General features: G+C 43.2%; 1 protein-coding gene across 6 annotated transcripts in view; it reads left to right on the top strand.

Moving 5' to 3' along the window:
- The first annotated feature begins 4,920 nt into the window (after window positions 1-4,920).
- DCP2 (decapping mRNA 2) overlaps window positions 4,921-15,748 on the top strand; it is a 95,654-nt gene continuing 84,826 nt past the window's right edge. The window contains exons 1-2 of one of the 6 annotated variants that reach the window (XM_033929096.1): window positions 4,921-5,123; window positions 10,001-10,878. Coding sequence is in view for 2 of the 6 variants with exons in the window: in XM_033929094.1 (XP_033784985.1) it covers window positions 5,143-5,252 (110 nt within the window). In the remaining 4 variants the exon portion in view is untranslated. Of the gene's footprint in view, window positions 5,253-7,442; window positions 8,548-10,000; window positions 10,879-15,748 lie in introns of those variants that run through there. The other 5 variants (XM_033929099.1, XM_033929097.1, XM_033929095.1 and 2 more) reach the window with 5 other exon arrangements.

Raw genomic sequence — 15,748 nt, 5'->3', positions numbered from 1 at the left:
CTTTAACTGACTTATACGTTTGCTGGGATTTTACTGGTGATAAGGAAGTGCCATCTTGCTCCTTAATAGAACCTGGACTGTAAGTGTATAATGGGGGAGAGGCCCTCTAAGCACTGTAACCAACTGAAGTGAATGTTTTATGTTTTTTCTTCTGCTGTTTTATTTTCTTTGAACTTTGGGACAGTAATAAACCTGATACTATATTCTAAAGAATCCGGTATCCGGGTCTTCCTTCCGCTGCCCTATAAAAGGCGTAATAAAAATCTTACTTGTGGTCCGGGCCGCAGTTTCCCACTTACTCGGGGACGGGCCCGGTCGCAAGGGCTAGATTCACTAAGCAAACCAATCGTTTACCGATCGGTTTGTGACCTGATTTCCCTCCGACCCAATTCACTAACCACTGTCCCGATCATCCTCCGACCCATGCATGCAAATGAGGGGGAACGGCATTCAATGTAGGCAGGCAGTGATTCACTAAACAAAATGAGGGACACCGACTAGGCTGACCAATCCAAAAATAAGCGACTGCTGAGGACCAGTCACTCAGGTCCTTTCCGACTGCCCTGACTTCTGCCCTGCTTCTCTGCTCTCTGCCCTGATCTCCTCTCAGCCCCCGACTTTCCAGCTCTGTCTGCCCCAATCGCCACCCTGCTTCTGTCCCGATCTCCTGCTCTCAGCCTCTGACTTTCCAGTTCTGTCTACCCCGACTTTCCAGCACTCTGCCTCGATTGCCTTCCATGCAGTGCGAGCCCGTGGTTTTAACCCACGGGTTAAAACAAAGGGCTCGCTGGGCTCGCAAAAGTTAGAAAAGTTAAGAGTAACTGCTGCTTTAAGCTGCTAAAGATGGTCTGCGCATGCATCAGGATTGGTTGGGGGCGTGATTCCGATCACCCTCATTTACATGAGGTTGATTCATGAATCAGCCCCCCCCCCCCCCGGATACGGATCGGATCCGTGCCCTTAGTGAATCTAGCCCATAGTATTAGTTAGGCCTATTTTTAATAGTAACTGTCAAGCAACCAGAAACTACATTTATCTGACATCTATCAATCCTCATGGGTGCTGGTTAACCGAGAGTCTACTGTATAAACATTTTGTTTATAATGAAAGAGTAGGAGATTGAGATTGTCTCCAATATAAAAGATTATATTTTCTAGCTAATAAAGAAGCCTTGTGCAACAGTATATTTCTCTCCCTCCCCAGACAAGCCCAAAGACAGCAGGATATAAGCCCTCAGAGGAAATCATTTATGCAGTACAGTTTGTAAATAAAATCCAATAAAGGACCAAACAGTTTGTATTCTCTCACAGGATCAAAACACATGGAGCAGACCAGCAGGAGTATAGTGACATTTAGGACACTGAGCATGAGGAGCAAAACTAGAAAGATAAGCATGATAAGGTGCATCAGAGGAGAAGTTTCTGCTCGCAGACGCACACGACTTCAGGCAGGCTCTGGCGGTCTGCATAAATTACACTAACGTGCCACGAAGGTAAGGGGGAAGGAGGGAGATGCTTGGACCATGCAAGGGTGGTGGAAAGGAACAGATGCTGAAAGGAAATGTGGAAGAGAGAGTTGGGGAGAAGACACTGAAGGGAAATGTGGAAGAGAGAGTTGGGGAGAAGAAGCTGAAGGGAAATATGGAACAGAGAGTGGGGAGAAGATGCTGAAGGGAAATGGGGAACAGAGTGTGGAGAAGACACTGGAAGGGAAGATGGGTGCCAGACCAATGGGGGGGGGGTGAAGGGAGAGGCACAGTAACAGAGCAAATAGAAGACGCACAGAGAAGGCAGACAGTGGATGGAAGGAATTGGATGAGAAGATGAGGAAAGCAGAAAACAGACAACAAAGGCGGAAAAAAAATTTATATTTATTTATTTATTTTTTTTGCTGTAGTATATTAGTTGTGTTGATAAAAATTTATAAACAAAGCCCTGCCAGTTGAACATCTTTCTCTAGTTCAGCAGCCAGAACTTTGATTTATAAGAAAGGAATAAGCTAAATATCGCAGTACTGAGGCTTGTATGGATGCTGCGGGGACAGTGGTCATGGGGACAGGGACACATTTTTTCCCCGTGTCATTCTCTAATATGCAGCACTGTATATCAAAACATAGAAGAGACAGCCCCTACTCAAAAGAACTTACAATCTAGTCAAGACAGACAAACTGGATGAGTATGAATACACAGTGCTCAGGTGGGGAAATTACAGAGGAAATGATATGACAAATATTGGTGCTTAAAAGGTGGGTTGGAGTTTGGAATCGAAAGCATTCTATAAAGAGTTTGCTGTTTTCTATCTCTCCCAATTACCTTACTCCCTGAATTTAGCTCTGAGTTGAGGGTGGTGGATAGAGCAGGACCCTAAGGTACCATCTCATCCTTTGCCTCAGATTGCTTTGAACCAGGGCCGGATTTCCCAATAGGCCAACTAGGCAAGTGCCTAGGGCCCAAAATAGTCAGGGGGGCCCGCTGAAGGATGACATACCAGACAACAACGGGCCCCCATCTTCCCTCCACTTCAATGGGCCCCCACCTGATGACAACGCTGCCCCCCCCAGCAATGGGCCCCCACCCGACGACAACGCCGACCCTCCCCCTCAGCATCGACCGATGGCAATGCAGCCAATGAAGCTCGAAGAAGATCCCGCGATGACTGCGTCAGCTGGAAGAAGTAAGTGATATCGGAGGGGGATGGACCGGTAGACGCAGTCATCGCGGGATCTTCTTCAAGCTTCATTGGCTGCATTGCCATCAGTCGATGCTGAAGGGGAGGGCCAGCGTTGTTGTCGTTGGGTGGGGGCCCGTTGCCGTGGAGGAAGGGGGGCCCGTTGCCGTGGGGGGGAGCACATTGCCGCTGCTGTGCGGAAAGGGTGGTGGAGGGAGAGAAAGGGGGCATATGCTGATGGAATTGGTGTGTAGGGAAAGGGGGAAAACAAGGGGGAAGGATACTGGATGGATTTAGGTTGGAGGGAAAGAAAGGGGGCTAATGTTGATGGAATTAGAGTGCAGGGAAAGGGGGAAACAAGGGGGAAAGATACTGGATGGATTTAGGTTGGAGGGAAAGAAAGGGGGCTAATGTTGATGGAATTGGAGTGCAGGGAAAGGGGGAAAACAAGGGGGAAGGATACTGGATGGATTTAGGTTGGAGGGAAAGAAAGGGGGCTAATGTTGATGGAATTGGAGTGCAGGGAAAGGGGGAAAACAAGGGGGAAGGATACTGGATGGATTTAGGTTGGAGGGAAAGAAAGGGGGCTAATGTTGATGGAATTGGTGTGCAGGGAAAGAGGGAAGGATGCTGGAGGGAAAGAAAGGGAGCAAATGCTGATGGAAGTGGTGGAGAAGAGAGTGAAATGCCTGACCATAGGGGTGTGGGTGTGGGAGAGGGAAGGGAAGAAGAGGAGAGGCGAGAGATGCCAGATCATTGGAGGAGGGAATGGAAGAAGATGGATGCCAGACCAGTAGGGGTGAAGGGAAAGATGGAAGGGGGAGGCATACAGTTTTTGGAAGTGGCATAGGACAGGGTAGTTGGGAAGAGAAACGGAGAGATGATGGACCCTGGGGTGGTGGGGAAGGAGGGAGAGATGCTGGATGAAAGGGTAGTTGAGAAAAGGATAGATGGTGGATCTGGAGATGGTGGGGTCCATTGCCGAAGCTGCAGATATGGACATGAAAAAAAGGAAAGATGCCAGACCTCTGAGGGAGGGAAGGGAAACGGAAGGTGAGGACAGAGATGGAAGATGGATGGTTAGCACGGAGAAAGAAGAAAATGACAAATGGGCAGGACACCCTGGCAAGCGAGTTATCAGAAGACAACCAGAGTCTGGGATCAACAAAAAGTAGAAAAAATAATTTTATTTTCTGTTTTGTGATTACAATATTTATTTTGTTTACAGCACAGAGTCGGTGTGGGGTTGGAGATGTTGTAACCCTATATGTCTGCTAAGACTAAGCCTTAGTCATCTTAATTAAAAATTTGGCCTGCGACAGTCTTTTTTTCAGATTTTGGCCCCTTATATGATTGAGTTTGACACCCCTGATGTAGAGTGAGGCAGTTAGGCAATGTAAATTTGGTTATTAATATAGACTTATATTTTGGATAGTATTACTGCTTTACAATATATTTGAACGCTTTTATATAGGTGTTGAAAGGGTTGAGTTAATGTCCTGTGTAAGTAGATGGAAGGGAAGGGGGATTTGTTCAGAGATGTTTGGGGGTTGCATAGAAGAAAAACTGTGCACTGGTATGCTAATCTTTGTTTGTTTTGAATTAAAAAAAAAAGAAATATATGTGGAAATAAAAAAGTAAATAAGAAAACATAAATGGGGGTGGGGCAGGCCCAGTGTACTTGTGTGCCTAGGGGCCCTTGAAGAATTAATCCTGCCCTGCTTTGAGCTCCCCTGGCCTGGTTATTCATATACCAGTGTGAATAGTCACTCCAGTGGTAAACACTTTTATCGAAACGTTGATCCAGTTCATAGACTGACACTTTTCAACTTTTTCATCGCAGGTTGAGCCAGAACTCCTGTGGTGATGGGTCCCGACTCATCCCCAAATGAAAAGTTTTATTGGCATCACTATTTGGGATATATCGTCAGAATTAAACGTGGCTGCGTGCATCTGGTAGCACTATAAAATAAAAACAGTATATATCATAGTAATAACAACCAAATCAACATTTTTGCGCCCATATAATGGCACGAGCCTCACGCTGCTCCCGCCTACTCTCTCCCCGCCCCCCTACTAGGTGAGTAGAAGCGTTCCTCGCGCTCGTTGGCTGCAAAAGCTCTTAGCGCAGATTCCACGCAAGGACTGGCAAACTTCCTGCAGTGGTTACGATCCCGACTCTTCCTCTCCCCGTCCCCGCCCCCTTCTGCGTCATTTTACGCCCTCTGCCTGCAGTAGTCAGGGCTGGTCGGAAGTGACGCTCTAGGAAGGTGGCGAGATTAAGGGGGGGCTGCGCCGAGGTTGGCTCTGAGGTGTTGTCGTGCGGTTACGAGTTTCGACCTCCGGCTTCGGGCCTCTCTCGTGTTCGACTGCCCCTGCTCGCGGGATGTGCTGGTGTGGACTATGGAGGGCAGGCGAGCGGAGATCCCTGGCAGCGTCCTGGACGACTTGTGCAGGTAGAGGAGCGGGCACAGGATGCGCAGCGGTGGAGAGAGGCATAGCAACAGCGGCAGCAGGAGGAGTGCCCTCACCAACACAGTTCGTCCGTTAACAGCCCGTCTGTCTCTAAAGAGGGAGAAATTAGGGTAGTATACATGGGCGTAGTATCTAAACGGATCGTAATTATGCTCATGCAAAGATTTTATATGTATATATAGAAATACACACACAATAATAGGAATAAATGTTTTCTATGCATGTATACACATACATGGTGTAATTTCATAATAGGGTGATCAAACTTCCGATAAATATCTGCTTTAGAGAAACTATATACCACAGATGCCTAATCTGTCTTTATAAACTGGTATATAAATTCTCTTGTGCAGATTATATAGTATATAGACAGATGAGGCAATAAAAAGTAACCCTTTAGCATTTTTTGATGACTTCTCAGCAACGACTTTGAATTTCAACAAGAAATGTGTAACTTTTTTTTTTATAACCTACCTATTAAGAACAAAGTAGCACACATATTTAAAAGAGAGACTAAAAATAAATTATAAAATGTAAAACAAGAATAATAAAATACTGTTCATAAAAGCTGGAACAAACAAAAGGGTTTTATTTTTTCTTTTAAATTCGGAGACAGATGTTAATGTCTGAAGATCCCCAGGTAGATTGAGGAATAAACCTTTCATAAGTATCCACATATGAATTTTTGATAATGATGTGTTGAACCAGCATATAAGTCCCAATTGACCCCAAAAGACCCTCTGGTTCATAGCACTTCAATAAGTTCCTTAAAAATCCCAGAGCAACACTTGTCAAAGTTTTAAAAATAATCATTATCTTATACTGTATGCTAAAACACACAGGCAACTAGAGGAAAGTTTTTCAGAACACTGACATCCAAATATTCAAACGCACAGCAGCATATTGTAAAACTTGTAATACTTTACAACAAGCCAAGGATAAACCTAAATAAAGATAATTACAGTAATGCAATCTAGACCAGATCAAACTCCTACCCTGAAATCAGAGCGAGAGATTGATCATAGGTTTGATCTTGCTTAAAACATGTAGCTGATAAAAAACAAGTTTGAACTACCTTAGCTACCTGTGTCTTAAAATTTAACTGTTCATCCAGCACAACTTAGTCATTATACTTGTACTGTATATTACAATTAAAACAACATTTAATTATCTTAAGCCTTGTTGATGTTGCTGACATTTTAACACTATCTAGCAACATTTGCATATTAAAAATGTTCAAGTTAAACTAGAGTAAAATAACATTCAAATAATACAATTAATGATGTGGCAGAATTTTGCAGTCACTGTGAATGCTCAAAAGTGTCCACCCCCCCCCAGCTTTAACACAGGCCTTAGGAAGTTCTTAACATCCTTGTCGATTTGTTTGCAGCTTTGGTTAGAACTTGGGATAGGCTTCCAGTATTGGTCCCCAGACAAAAATTTGTCACTGTGATGTAGTTAACAGAAGGCTTATACCTTGTTTTTCTCCAAATAATGATGGTTTTAAAGTGGAAGAATCTGTAACTTTGCTGTGCCTAAAGATAATCTTAATCTTATTCCACTTGGTACATAAACATAGAGAGTAACAACAAATAAAGCTGTAAAATTTCATGTTGAAAGTCCAAGCATTTGCCAAGAAAATAGTAAAAACAAAACAAAAAAACTCTATGGGGCTAATTTTTTTTCCTCTTACCCTGTGTACATACCTTTGGAGCAGGTATACTGTATGTGTATATTTAAACCAGTCTCTCAACCTTTGTGCTGCGAGAGTCCAGAATTTTACTTTATTTTTGAAAATTCCTTTCATAAATATACTCTAGAATAGATGACAGGTACAGTCAATGTTATGAGCGTCTATGTACGTAAGGATACAATTGCCCAGACAAGCATCATTCTTTGACTTGATTGGTCCTTGAAAACTAATGGCAAGTTATTTTTATTTTTTATGCAGTAGTTATCCTAACTTGAGCAAGAAAGCAATCAAGTCTTTATTACCATTTGCATCTTCTTATCTTTGTGAACTTGGATGTTCAGCTCTTGACAGAAATTAAATAAAAAAAAAAAAGACTGCAGATGGTAGATGATGAAATGTGTGTTTGCTTGTCGACTATCGAGCTGCGTTTTGAGTTAATTTGCATTCAAAAACGAGCACATCTATCGCATTGATTAGCAATTCAATTCTATCTACCGTATTTTTCGCTCCATAAGACGCACCTGACCATAAGATTTAGAGGAGAAAAACAAGGAAAAAACCATTCTGAACCAAATTCTCCCCGACAGGCTCTGCACCCACCCCCACACTCCTTGTCCCTCCTCTGGTGGTCTAGTGGTAGGCCAGTACAGGACGGACAGGGACAGGACACAGGGCAGGCAAGGGACAGGGCTCCTATGCTAAAAAAAACCCATTAGAAATGGCACAAAACAAGGGTGCAAGTGGACAGAGCATATCTCAGAGTGCAGAGCAATCGTCAATAAAATAAATATTACAAGGCAAAGGATTAATCAAAATGCATGTCAACAGAACCAAAGCAGCAAAATAAAAGGGCAAATTAATAAAACATACCATGAAGCATATCATAGAGCAAAGGATCAATTAGATTGCAATAGAATAAAGTCAGATCACCAAACACAGGAATAATGGAACAAAATTTATCTACTAAGCAACAATATGTGGACTAAAATATAAAAGAAGATATATAAAAGTATCAGAGCACAAGACAACAGATAAGTTAAAACACGGAGTAGAGACCCAGCCGATCAGAAGTGAAAAAATGGACTGTCCTAGGCAGTAAGTTAATTAACAGAGCATGCTGAACCCATCAGAATTCCAGTGAAACAGAGCATGAACACAGAAGACAAACACATACAGGATCAAAGACCCAGAGCAATAAAGCAAAATGCTGCAATGTGGTGCCCAAAGCTAATGAAGAACTAGACGAGACCCGTGCAAGGCCAAGGAAACGCCGTCGACTGCAAACCAAATCGGATTTCTCCATGGTGCGACCCAGGCCAAAAATGCTTTGGTTTTCCTGCAGGGGGATGCCGATTCCAGCTGTATCGGCAATCGGTCCCCTTTCGGTGTCGGTGAAGCACTGGCCTCTCCCCTGCTCTCTTCCACGCTTTCAGCTGCTACGCTCAGACGACGACAGTTACACAATGCCTCCCTTTGGGTGGAGTCTGCCCTGGGATTGCTGGCGTTGATAAGCTTTCTCCCCTCTCGCCGCTGTCCCTGGCCTGCTGTGCTGTGCCTCCTAGATGTCTGCGGCAGTCTCCGATGTGTCAGGTGAGAGCATCACCAATGCTGATCTCCCACTTCGCCTGATGAAGTGTCATGGGCCCAGGCATTAGCGCACTTGTGCGCCACTGGCCCCGAAGCAGCCATCCAGCGACCACCACAATTTAAAGGTACCACTGGGGGGGGCGGTGGGTTTGTGTGTATTTGCATCCACTTTTTGGGGGGGGGGAGTGCGTCTATGAGCGAAAAATACATTACTTTAGTTTCACCGTTGTTACAATTATCCATACTTAGCTTGAATAACTTTAAATAAATAACTCAAATTTACCCCCTTTTCACTAAACTGTGCAAGAGGTTTTTAACGCCGGCTGGCATGTTGAATGCTCTGCGCTGCTTTCACACTCCTAGGAACTCTTATGACTGTCAGAGCAGCGCAGAGCATTCAACTTGCCAGCCGGCGCTAAAAACCTCTTGCATGATTTTGTAAAAGGGGGTTTAACTTTTTGTTGTTTTTGCAATTTTATAATTTCAATTATAATGTGCTGTGAAAAACGTTTTGCTCCGTTTAGTGTACCGGAGCTAAAAAAGTTTGAGAAAGACTGACCTAAACTCTGCTTTTCATCTACCCAGACTATCAATACAGGACCAATTATTGTGTGATACTGTTGGCATAAATACTTATAAAATTGCATTGGTAAATATGCACATTTGCCATGTGCAAAACATGTTTTACATGTAGAAAGTGTTTTATAAAATGATCTCAAATTATTTATTTTGTTATGGACAAAATTTGATGACTTGGACTTTGTTGATTTTTTGATTGTACTTGTTTCTATTTGCTGGCAGTCTTTCTTGTTTTTTGGCTGCTCTGTTTTTTTTTAATATATATAAACAAATTTTATTTCAAATTATTACCAAACTTGGAGTCACCTAAACTTAATAGGACTCATAATTGCATAATATAAGCATCTTCCCTATAAATTAGCCAAAGCAAGGTTATCATTATGACTTGTGATATGAGCATACTGTATCAATATTTTCTCTAAGGAGCTCATCCATGGAGCCCTGGTGCGGATGCTTGTAAAAGTGTAGTATTGCTTTAAGACCTCAAGTCAGCGTCCTACCACGTATGCTTGGGTGCCTTCATGCCAAACTTGTGAGCATGGGACCGGTAGTCTCTTCATGGTGAGAGAAGGGATGTTTTTCCTTAGTGGCTCCTCTCAACCTCGATTTCAAATTCTTTTTTCATCTTGTAGTACCTTCCCATCTGGCACATTTTTATTTTATTTTGCCTTTTGAGTTATTTTTTCTTCATCACTTATATTTTAGTCTTTTTATCATCTTTTTAAGTTTCCTTTATTTTTGCAGCTCCCAGGCCAACTTAGGCCTGAGCATCGGCCAGAAACTTCCCTTTTTCATTTGGTGAGTGCCCCTTTTATACAATAGTCAATAGATTTAGCCACGGCTGTTTTGCCTCTCATTTCATGGAAGGTTCCCAGTGGTTTTAAGTGTTGCACTCAATGCAGTTGGACCTTCTCTGCTTCTGACACTCATTTCTGGTATATTTATTGTTTGGGGCCAGAACACGATAATTTAAATTGTCTTCTTTGTTTGCGTATGCAGAAAAGAACACAGAAATCCAGAGAGGCCCAGGAACAAAATTTTTGGAGCCAGGTCCAAAGTGTTGACATCGATATTGACATCAGGAACATTGGTCCTCATGGCACAGAGATCTGTATCTGACACTGGGAGTCACTATGCATCAAGTGGGTCTCCACCTGCCTTGGTGCTGACAACTGAGCAGGCCCATTAGGACTGGAAAGCATTGGACCTGACACTGAGGAGATGTGGGGATTTGATGTTGGTACTGAGGGGACATGATGCTGTGTATTGGATGAAGGCCAAGAAGCATAAACATCAATTGCTTCCATCACATGGTGATGGGAGCTCCAGGGCACAACACCTGAGAAGCCTCAAAGTTGGAGTACTCCCCTCCCCCCTCCCATTCAATACAAAAATCTTTAGGTAGCTGGGACCTGGTACCCAAGTCGACAGCGATGGTTTTGCAGACTGTTTCTGAGCCAGTGCCTTGGCCTTTACCAACTGCAAAGTTCTTGACAGCCCTTGATGAATAGATCTGGGCCATGCTTCAAGAACACTTAGTGGGCTGTTGGTGATGCTGTCTTCATCGGCATAGAGGGTGCTTGCACCAGCCATGACCTCTGCCCAGCCTATCTTGCAAGTCTCTCAGCCTGTATGGCACCATTTTTGAATCTGAGCTTTAGAAGTACGGAAGAGATACAGCGTATGTTAGCGCTGTTCATTTTTTGTCTGTTTGTAGTCCCTTGATGCAGTCTTGACTGGTGAAGCAGGGATTCCCTGTTGGACGTATGAAGAGTGAAGACGGTGCTATCAGACAAATGGAGGAGGCAAAAAAAATGGAAGAGAACTTGATCTGTTTCAGCACAGATAAGTCTTGTGGTTCATTTTGAACAGTTCTGGTTAGTTTCACATATAAATTGACATTCCATATATGGATGCCAACTAAATGTATATGATTCAGCATGAATTGACTCTGATTATTAACAATACCTGCTCCAGTGCATTGATTAGAAGAAAGATGTAGTAAAGTGGAGTTTTTTTTAAAAGGCCCATGAAGCTCTAATTGAGGCCTTTTTTTCTCCACAAAAAAATCTTCCCTTGTACTTTTCAAATCATTATTTCCTCATATAGGTTTTGGATATGGGACTAATGCAATGTGTGATTGGCTGGGGGGGGTCATCATTTTGACATATATATGTATATGATATAGCGGTCATCTTTAGAGGGTCGAGCATAATTGTTTTTTTGTGGTAATTGAAATCACCCATTATTATACCATTGCCCAGTTCTCCAGATTTCCTAATCTCTGAAAACATTTCTTTATCTGTCTGCTCATTTTGTCCCGGGGGACGGTAGTAAAACCCTACCTTTATATTCCTTTCCTTCACACATGGAATTTCTATCCATATGGATTCCACGCTATCTATGCTCGAGGCCCCCACCTACCTAGACTTCAGAAAGCTACTCAAAACTCACCTATTCCACGGACACAACCCCTGATACCCCGTCCCTCACTACTCCCCCCCTCTTCAATGCACTGAAATCCCCTCTTTCTCCTTCTTACTGTAATATCCCTTCCCACTACCCTCAATAACCTATACTTCCCCCTCCAGCTAACCTTAACGACATCATTCTTTGTCAATTGTTCATTATTGTTTGTGCACTATTTGTAATCTCTGATATGTTTATAACTTTGATAAATTGCTGTGAGCCTAGAACTCCCTGGGTATGGCGGTATACAAGAATAAAATTATTATTATTATTATTATTATGTTGTGCAGAATGTTTATTTTATTTGATTCAATTAAGCACAACCCTCCCTCCAATTTGATCTACTCTATCCTTGCAATATAATTTGTACCCAGATAACACAGTGTCACATTGATTGTCCTCCTTCTACCATGTCTCCGAGATGCCCATTATATCTATCTCATCATTCAGTACTATTTACTCTTAACTCTCCTATTTTATTTTTTAGGCTTCTAGCATTTGTATACAGCCATTCAAATTGTGTTTTTCCCTTGTAACCACAGGCTGCTAAAAAGACAGGAAAAATTTGAGTCTTTTACTCTGCCTTCCTCTTAAATCCTTTTGGCTTTCTTTCACCATTATTGGAACCTCTCTACTGGGATTCCCTAAATATCCTGTTTCAATAGTATCCTTCAAGGATACCTTACACCGAACCATCCGCTCCTGGACAACTGTCAGCTTTCCCCCGCATCTCAGTCTAAAAGCTGACTCTTCTTTTTAAATGTTAACGCTAGCAGCTGGTTTCATCCCGGTTAAGGTGGAGTCCATCCTTTTGGAACAAGCTCCCCCTTTCCTAGAAGGTTGCCCAGTTCCTAACAAATCTGAATCCCTCATCCCTGCACCATCGTCTCAACCACGCATTGAGACTTTGGAGCTCTGCCTGCCTCTTGGGTCCTTCGCGTGGAACTAGCCTCACCACAGTGAATGTGGACTTGGATATGATATACAATCAGATCGACAAATTAAAAAGTGACAAGTCCCCTGGACCGGATGGAATTCACCCGAGAGTCCTAAAAGAACTTAAGGTAGAAATAGGAGAGTTATTACAATCCCTTGCTAATTTGTCAATCAGAACAGGTCAAATCCCAGACGACTGGAAGATAGCAAATGTCATCCCAATCTTCAAAAAGGGATCGAAAGGTGAACCAGGAAACTATAGACCTGTGAGTCTTACGTCGGTTCCTGGGAAGATGGTAGAAGCACTAATCAAGGATAGTATAGTGCAACATTTGGATAATCATGATCTGATGAGAGCCAGTCAACACGGCTTCAGGAAGGGGAAGTCATGTCTGACGAACTTGCTATAATTTTTTGAGAAGGTGAACAAACACATTGATAGTGGAGACCCGGTGGACATAATATACTTGGACTTTCAGAAAGCATTCGACAAGGTCCCACACGCAAGGCTTATGAGAAAACTGGAATGCCATGGAATAGAGGGGGACATCCTAAGATGGATAGGTAGATGGCTGGAGAAAAGATTGCAGAGGGTAAGCATAAATGGGAAGTTCTCGGACTGGGAAAAGGTGTCAAGCGGTGTGCCCCAGGGCTCGATTCTTGGGCCCATTTTGTTCAACATCTTCGTAAATGACCTGGAAGAGAAAACAACAAGTAATATAATCAAGTTTGCAGATGACACGAAACTATGCTGGACAGTTGGGTCACAAATGGACATTGAAGAACTCCAAAGAGATTTGAACCAGCTAGAGAAATGGGCGGATAAGTGGCAGATGAAGTTTAATATAGAGAAATGCAAAGTGATGCACCTGGGAAGGAAAAACAAAGAACATGAATATAAAATGTTAGGTGTGACATTGGGCAAGAGCGAACAAGAAAGGGATCTGGGGGTACTGACCGACAGGACCCTGAAGCCGTCGGTGCAGTGCGCATCGGCGGCAAAGAAGGCAAACAGGATGTTGGGCATGATAAAGAAGGGAATCACAAGTAGATCGGCGGACGTCATAATGCCGCTTTACAGAGCAATGGTCAGACCACACCTGGAGTACAGTGTCCAGCACTGGTCTCCCTACCTAAAAACGGATGTGACCCTGCTGGAGAGGGTGCTGAGGTGAGCTACGAAGCTAGTAGAAGGTATGGAAAATTTGAGCTACAAAGAACGCCTCATAAAACTGGGCTTATTCACCCTTGAGAAGAGAAGACTGCGAGGGGATATGATAGAGACTTATAAAATAATAAAAGGATTCGACAAAATAGAGCGAGAAGCATCATTATTCAAGTTGTCAAATGTGAATCAGACAAGAGGCCATGGACTGAAGTTGAGAGGCGACAGGCTCAGGACAAATACCAGGAAGTTCTGTTTCACGCAGCGTGTGGTGGACACTTGGAATGCTCTCCCGGAGGAGGTTGTGACAGAAACAACCATTCTGGGTTTTAAGGGCAAGTTGGATGCACACCTTCTTGCAAATCACATTGATGGATACGGATAAACAGGTCTTCATCGGGGAACACCTGGCTTGGCCTCCGCGTGTGCGGGTCACCGGACTGGATGGACCAGTGGTCTGATTCGGTGAAGGCGTTTCTTATGTTCTTATGGGAGCATTTCTGAAAATGCAACCCCAGAGGATCTGGATTTTAGCTTTCTACCTAAGAGCCTAAATTTGGCTTCCAGAACCTCCCTCCCACATTTTCCTATATGTACCAAAACAACTGGCTCCTCCCCAGCACTATCTAAAATCCTATCTATGTGACACATGAGGTCCACCACCTTTGCACCAGGCAGGCAAGTGACCAGGCGATCCTCACACCCACCAGCCAACCAGCTGTCTACTTGCCTAATGATCGAATCACCAACTACAATAGCTGTCCTAACCCTTCCCTCCTGGGCAGAAGCCCCTGGAGACACATCCTCGGTGTGAGAGGATATTGCATCCCCTAGTGGGCAGGTCCTAACTACAGGATTATTTCCTAGTTCACCTCTCTCCTTCAAGGCAGCACAGGGGCTAACAGACTGTAGGTTAGACTTCTCTACAACATCCCTGTAGGTCTCCTCTATGTACTTCTCTGTCTCCCTCAGCTCTTCCAGTTCCTCCAAGTCTGCTACTCTAGCCTCAAGGAAACGTACTTGTTCTCTGAGCACGAGGGGCTCTTTGCAGCGAGCATACACATATAACTTCTTGCCAACTGGGAGAAAATCATACATGTGACACTTAGTGCAAAAGACCGGATAACAACCCTCTTGCTGCTGGACTACTGTTTGCATCTTGTTATTGAGCTGATTAATTAATTAACCTTATTAAGCTACTTGGACTATATTGGACTTTATTATATGGTTTATTTAGTGTTTCTTTCTTAGTCTTCGGGTTATATTGTATGTAATATAGTAAATGACGGCAGATAAAGACCCGAATGGTCCATCCAGTCTGCCCAACCTGATTCAATTTAAATTTGTTTTTAATTTTTTTCTTCTTAGCTATTTCTGAGCAAGAATCCAAAGCTTTACCTGTTACTGGGCTTGGGTTCCAACTGCTGAAGTCTCCATCAAAGTTCACTCCAGCTCATCTACACCCTCCCAGCCATTGAAGTCCTCCCCCAGTCCATCCTCAACCAAAAGGCCATATACAGACACATACTGTGCAAGTCTGCCCTGTATTGGCCTTAGTTTGTCAATATTTACTATTATTTTCTGATTCTAGATCCTCTGTGTTCATTCCATGCTTCTTTGAACTCCGTCACTGTTTTCCTCTCTACTATCTCTCTCGGGTGCGCATTCCAGGCATCCTCCACCCTCTCTATAAAGTAGAATTTCCTAACATTGCTCTTGAATCTACCACCCCTAAACCTCAAATTATGCCCTCTGGTTTTACCATTTTCCTTTCTCTAGAAAAGATTTTGTTCTGTGTTAATACCTTTCAAGTATTTGAACATCTGAATCATATCTCCTCTGTCCCTCCTTTCTTCTAGGGCAGAGGTGCCCACATTTTTTTGGCTTGCGAGCTACTTTTAAAATGACCAAGTCAAAATGATCTACCAACAATAAAATTTTTAAAAATACAAAGCATACTGTACGTAGAGAAAATGTTAATTATCATTTGTATTCGGAGGTTTCTTTTAGAGGTCAAGGCAGATGACTTTAAAATATGCAAATGTCACCTCAGTAACAACTATAGAAAAATAGACAAATATACCCCCTCTCCTTTTACTAAACTGTGATAGCGGTTTTTAGCGCAGGAGCTGTGCTGAATGCCTCTTGCAGCTCCTGACGCTCATAGGCTCCCTGTG

The sequence above is a fragment of the Geotrypetes seraphini genome, chromosome 1 (genome assembly GCF_902459505.1).
Source record: "Geotrypetes seraphini chromosome 1, aGeoSer1.1, whole genome shotgun sequence".
NCBI classification, from domain to species: domain Eukaryota; kingdom Metazoa; phylum Chordata; class Amphibia; order Gymnophiona; family Dermophiidae; genus Geotrypetes; species Geotrypetes seraphini.
Note: the sequence above shows the minus strand (reverse complement) of the source record. Positions and strands in the feature narration are given on the sequence as shown.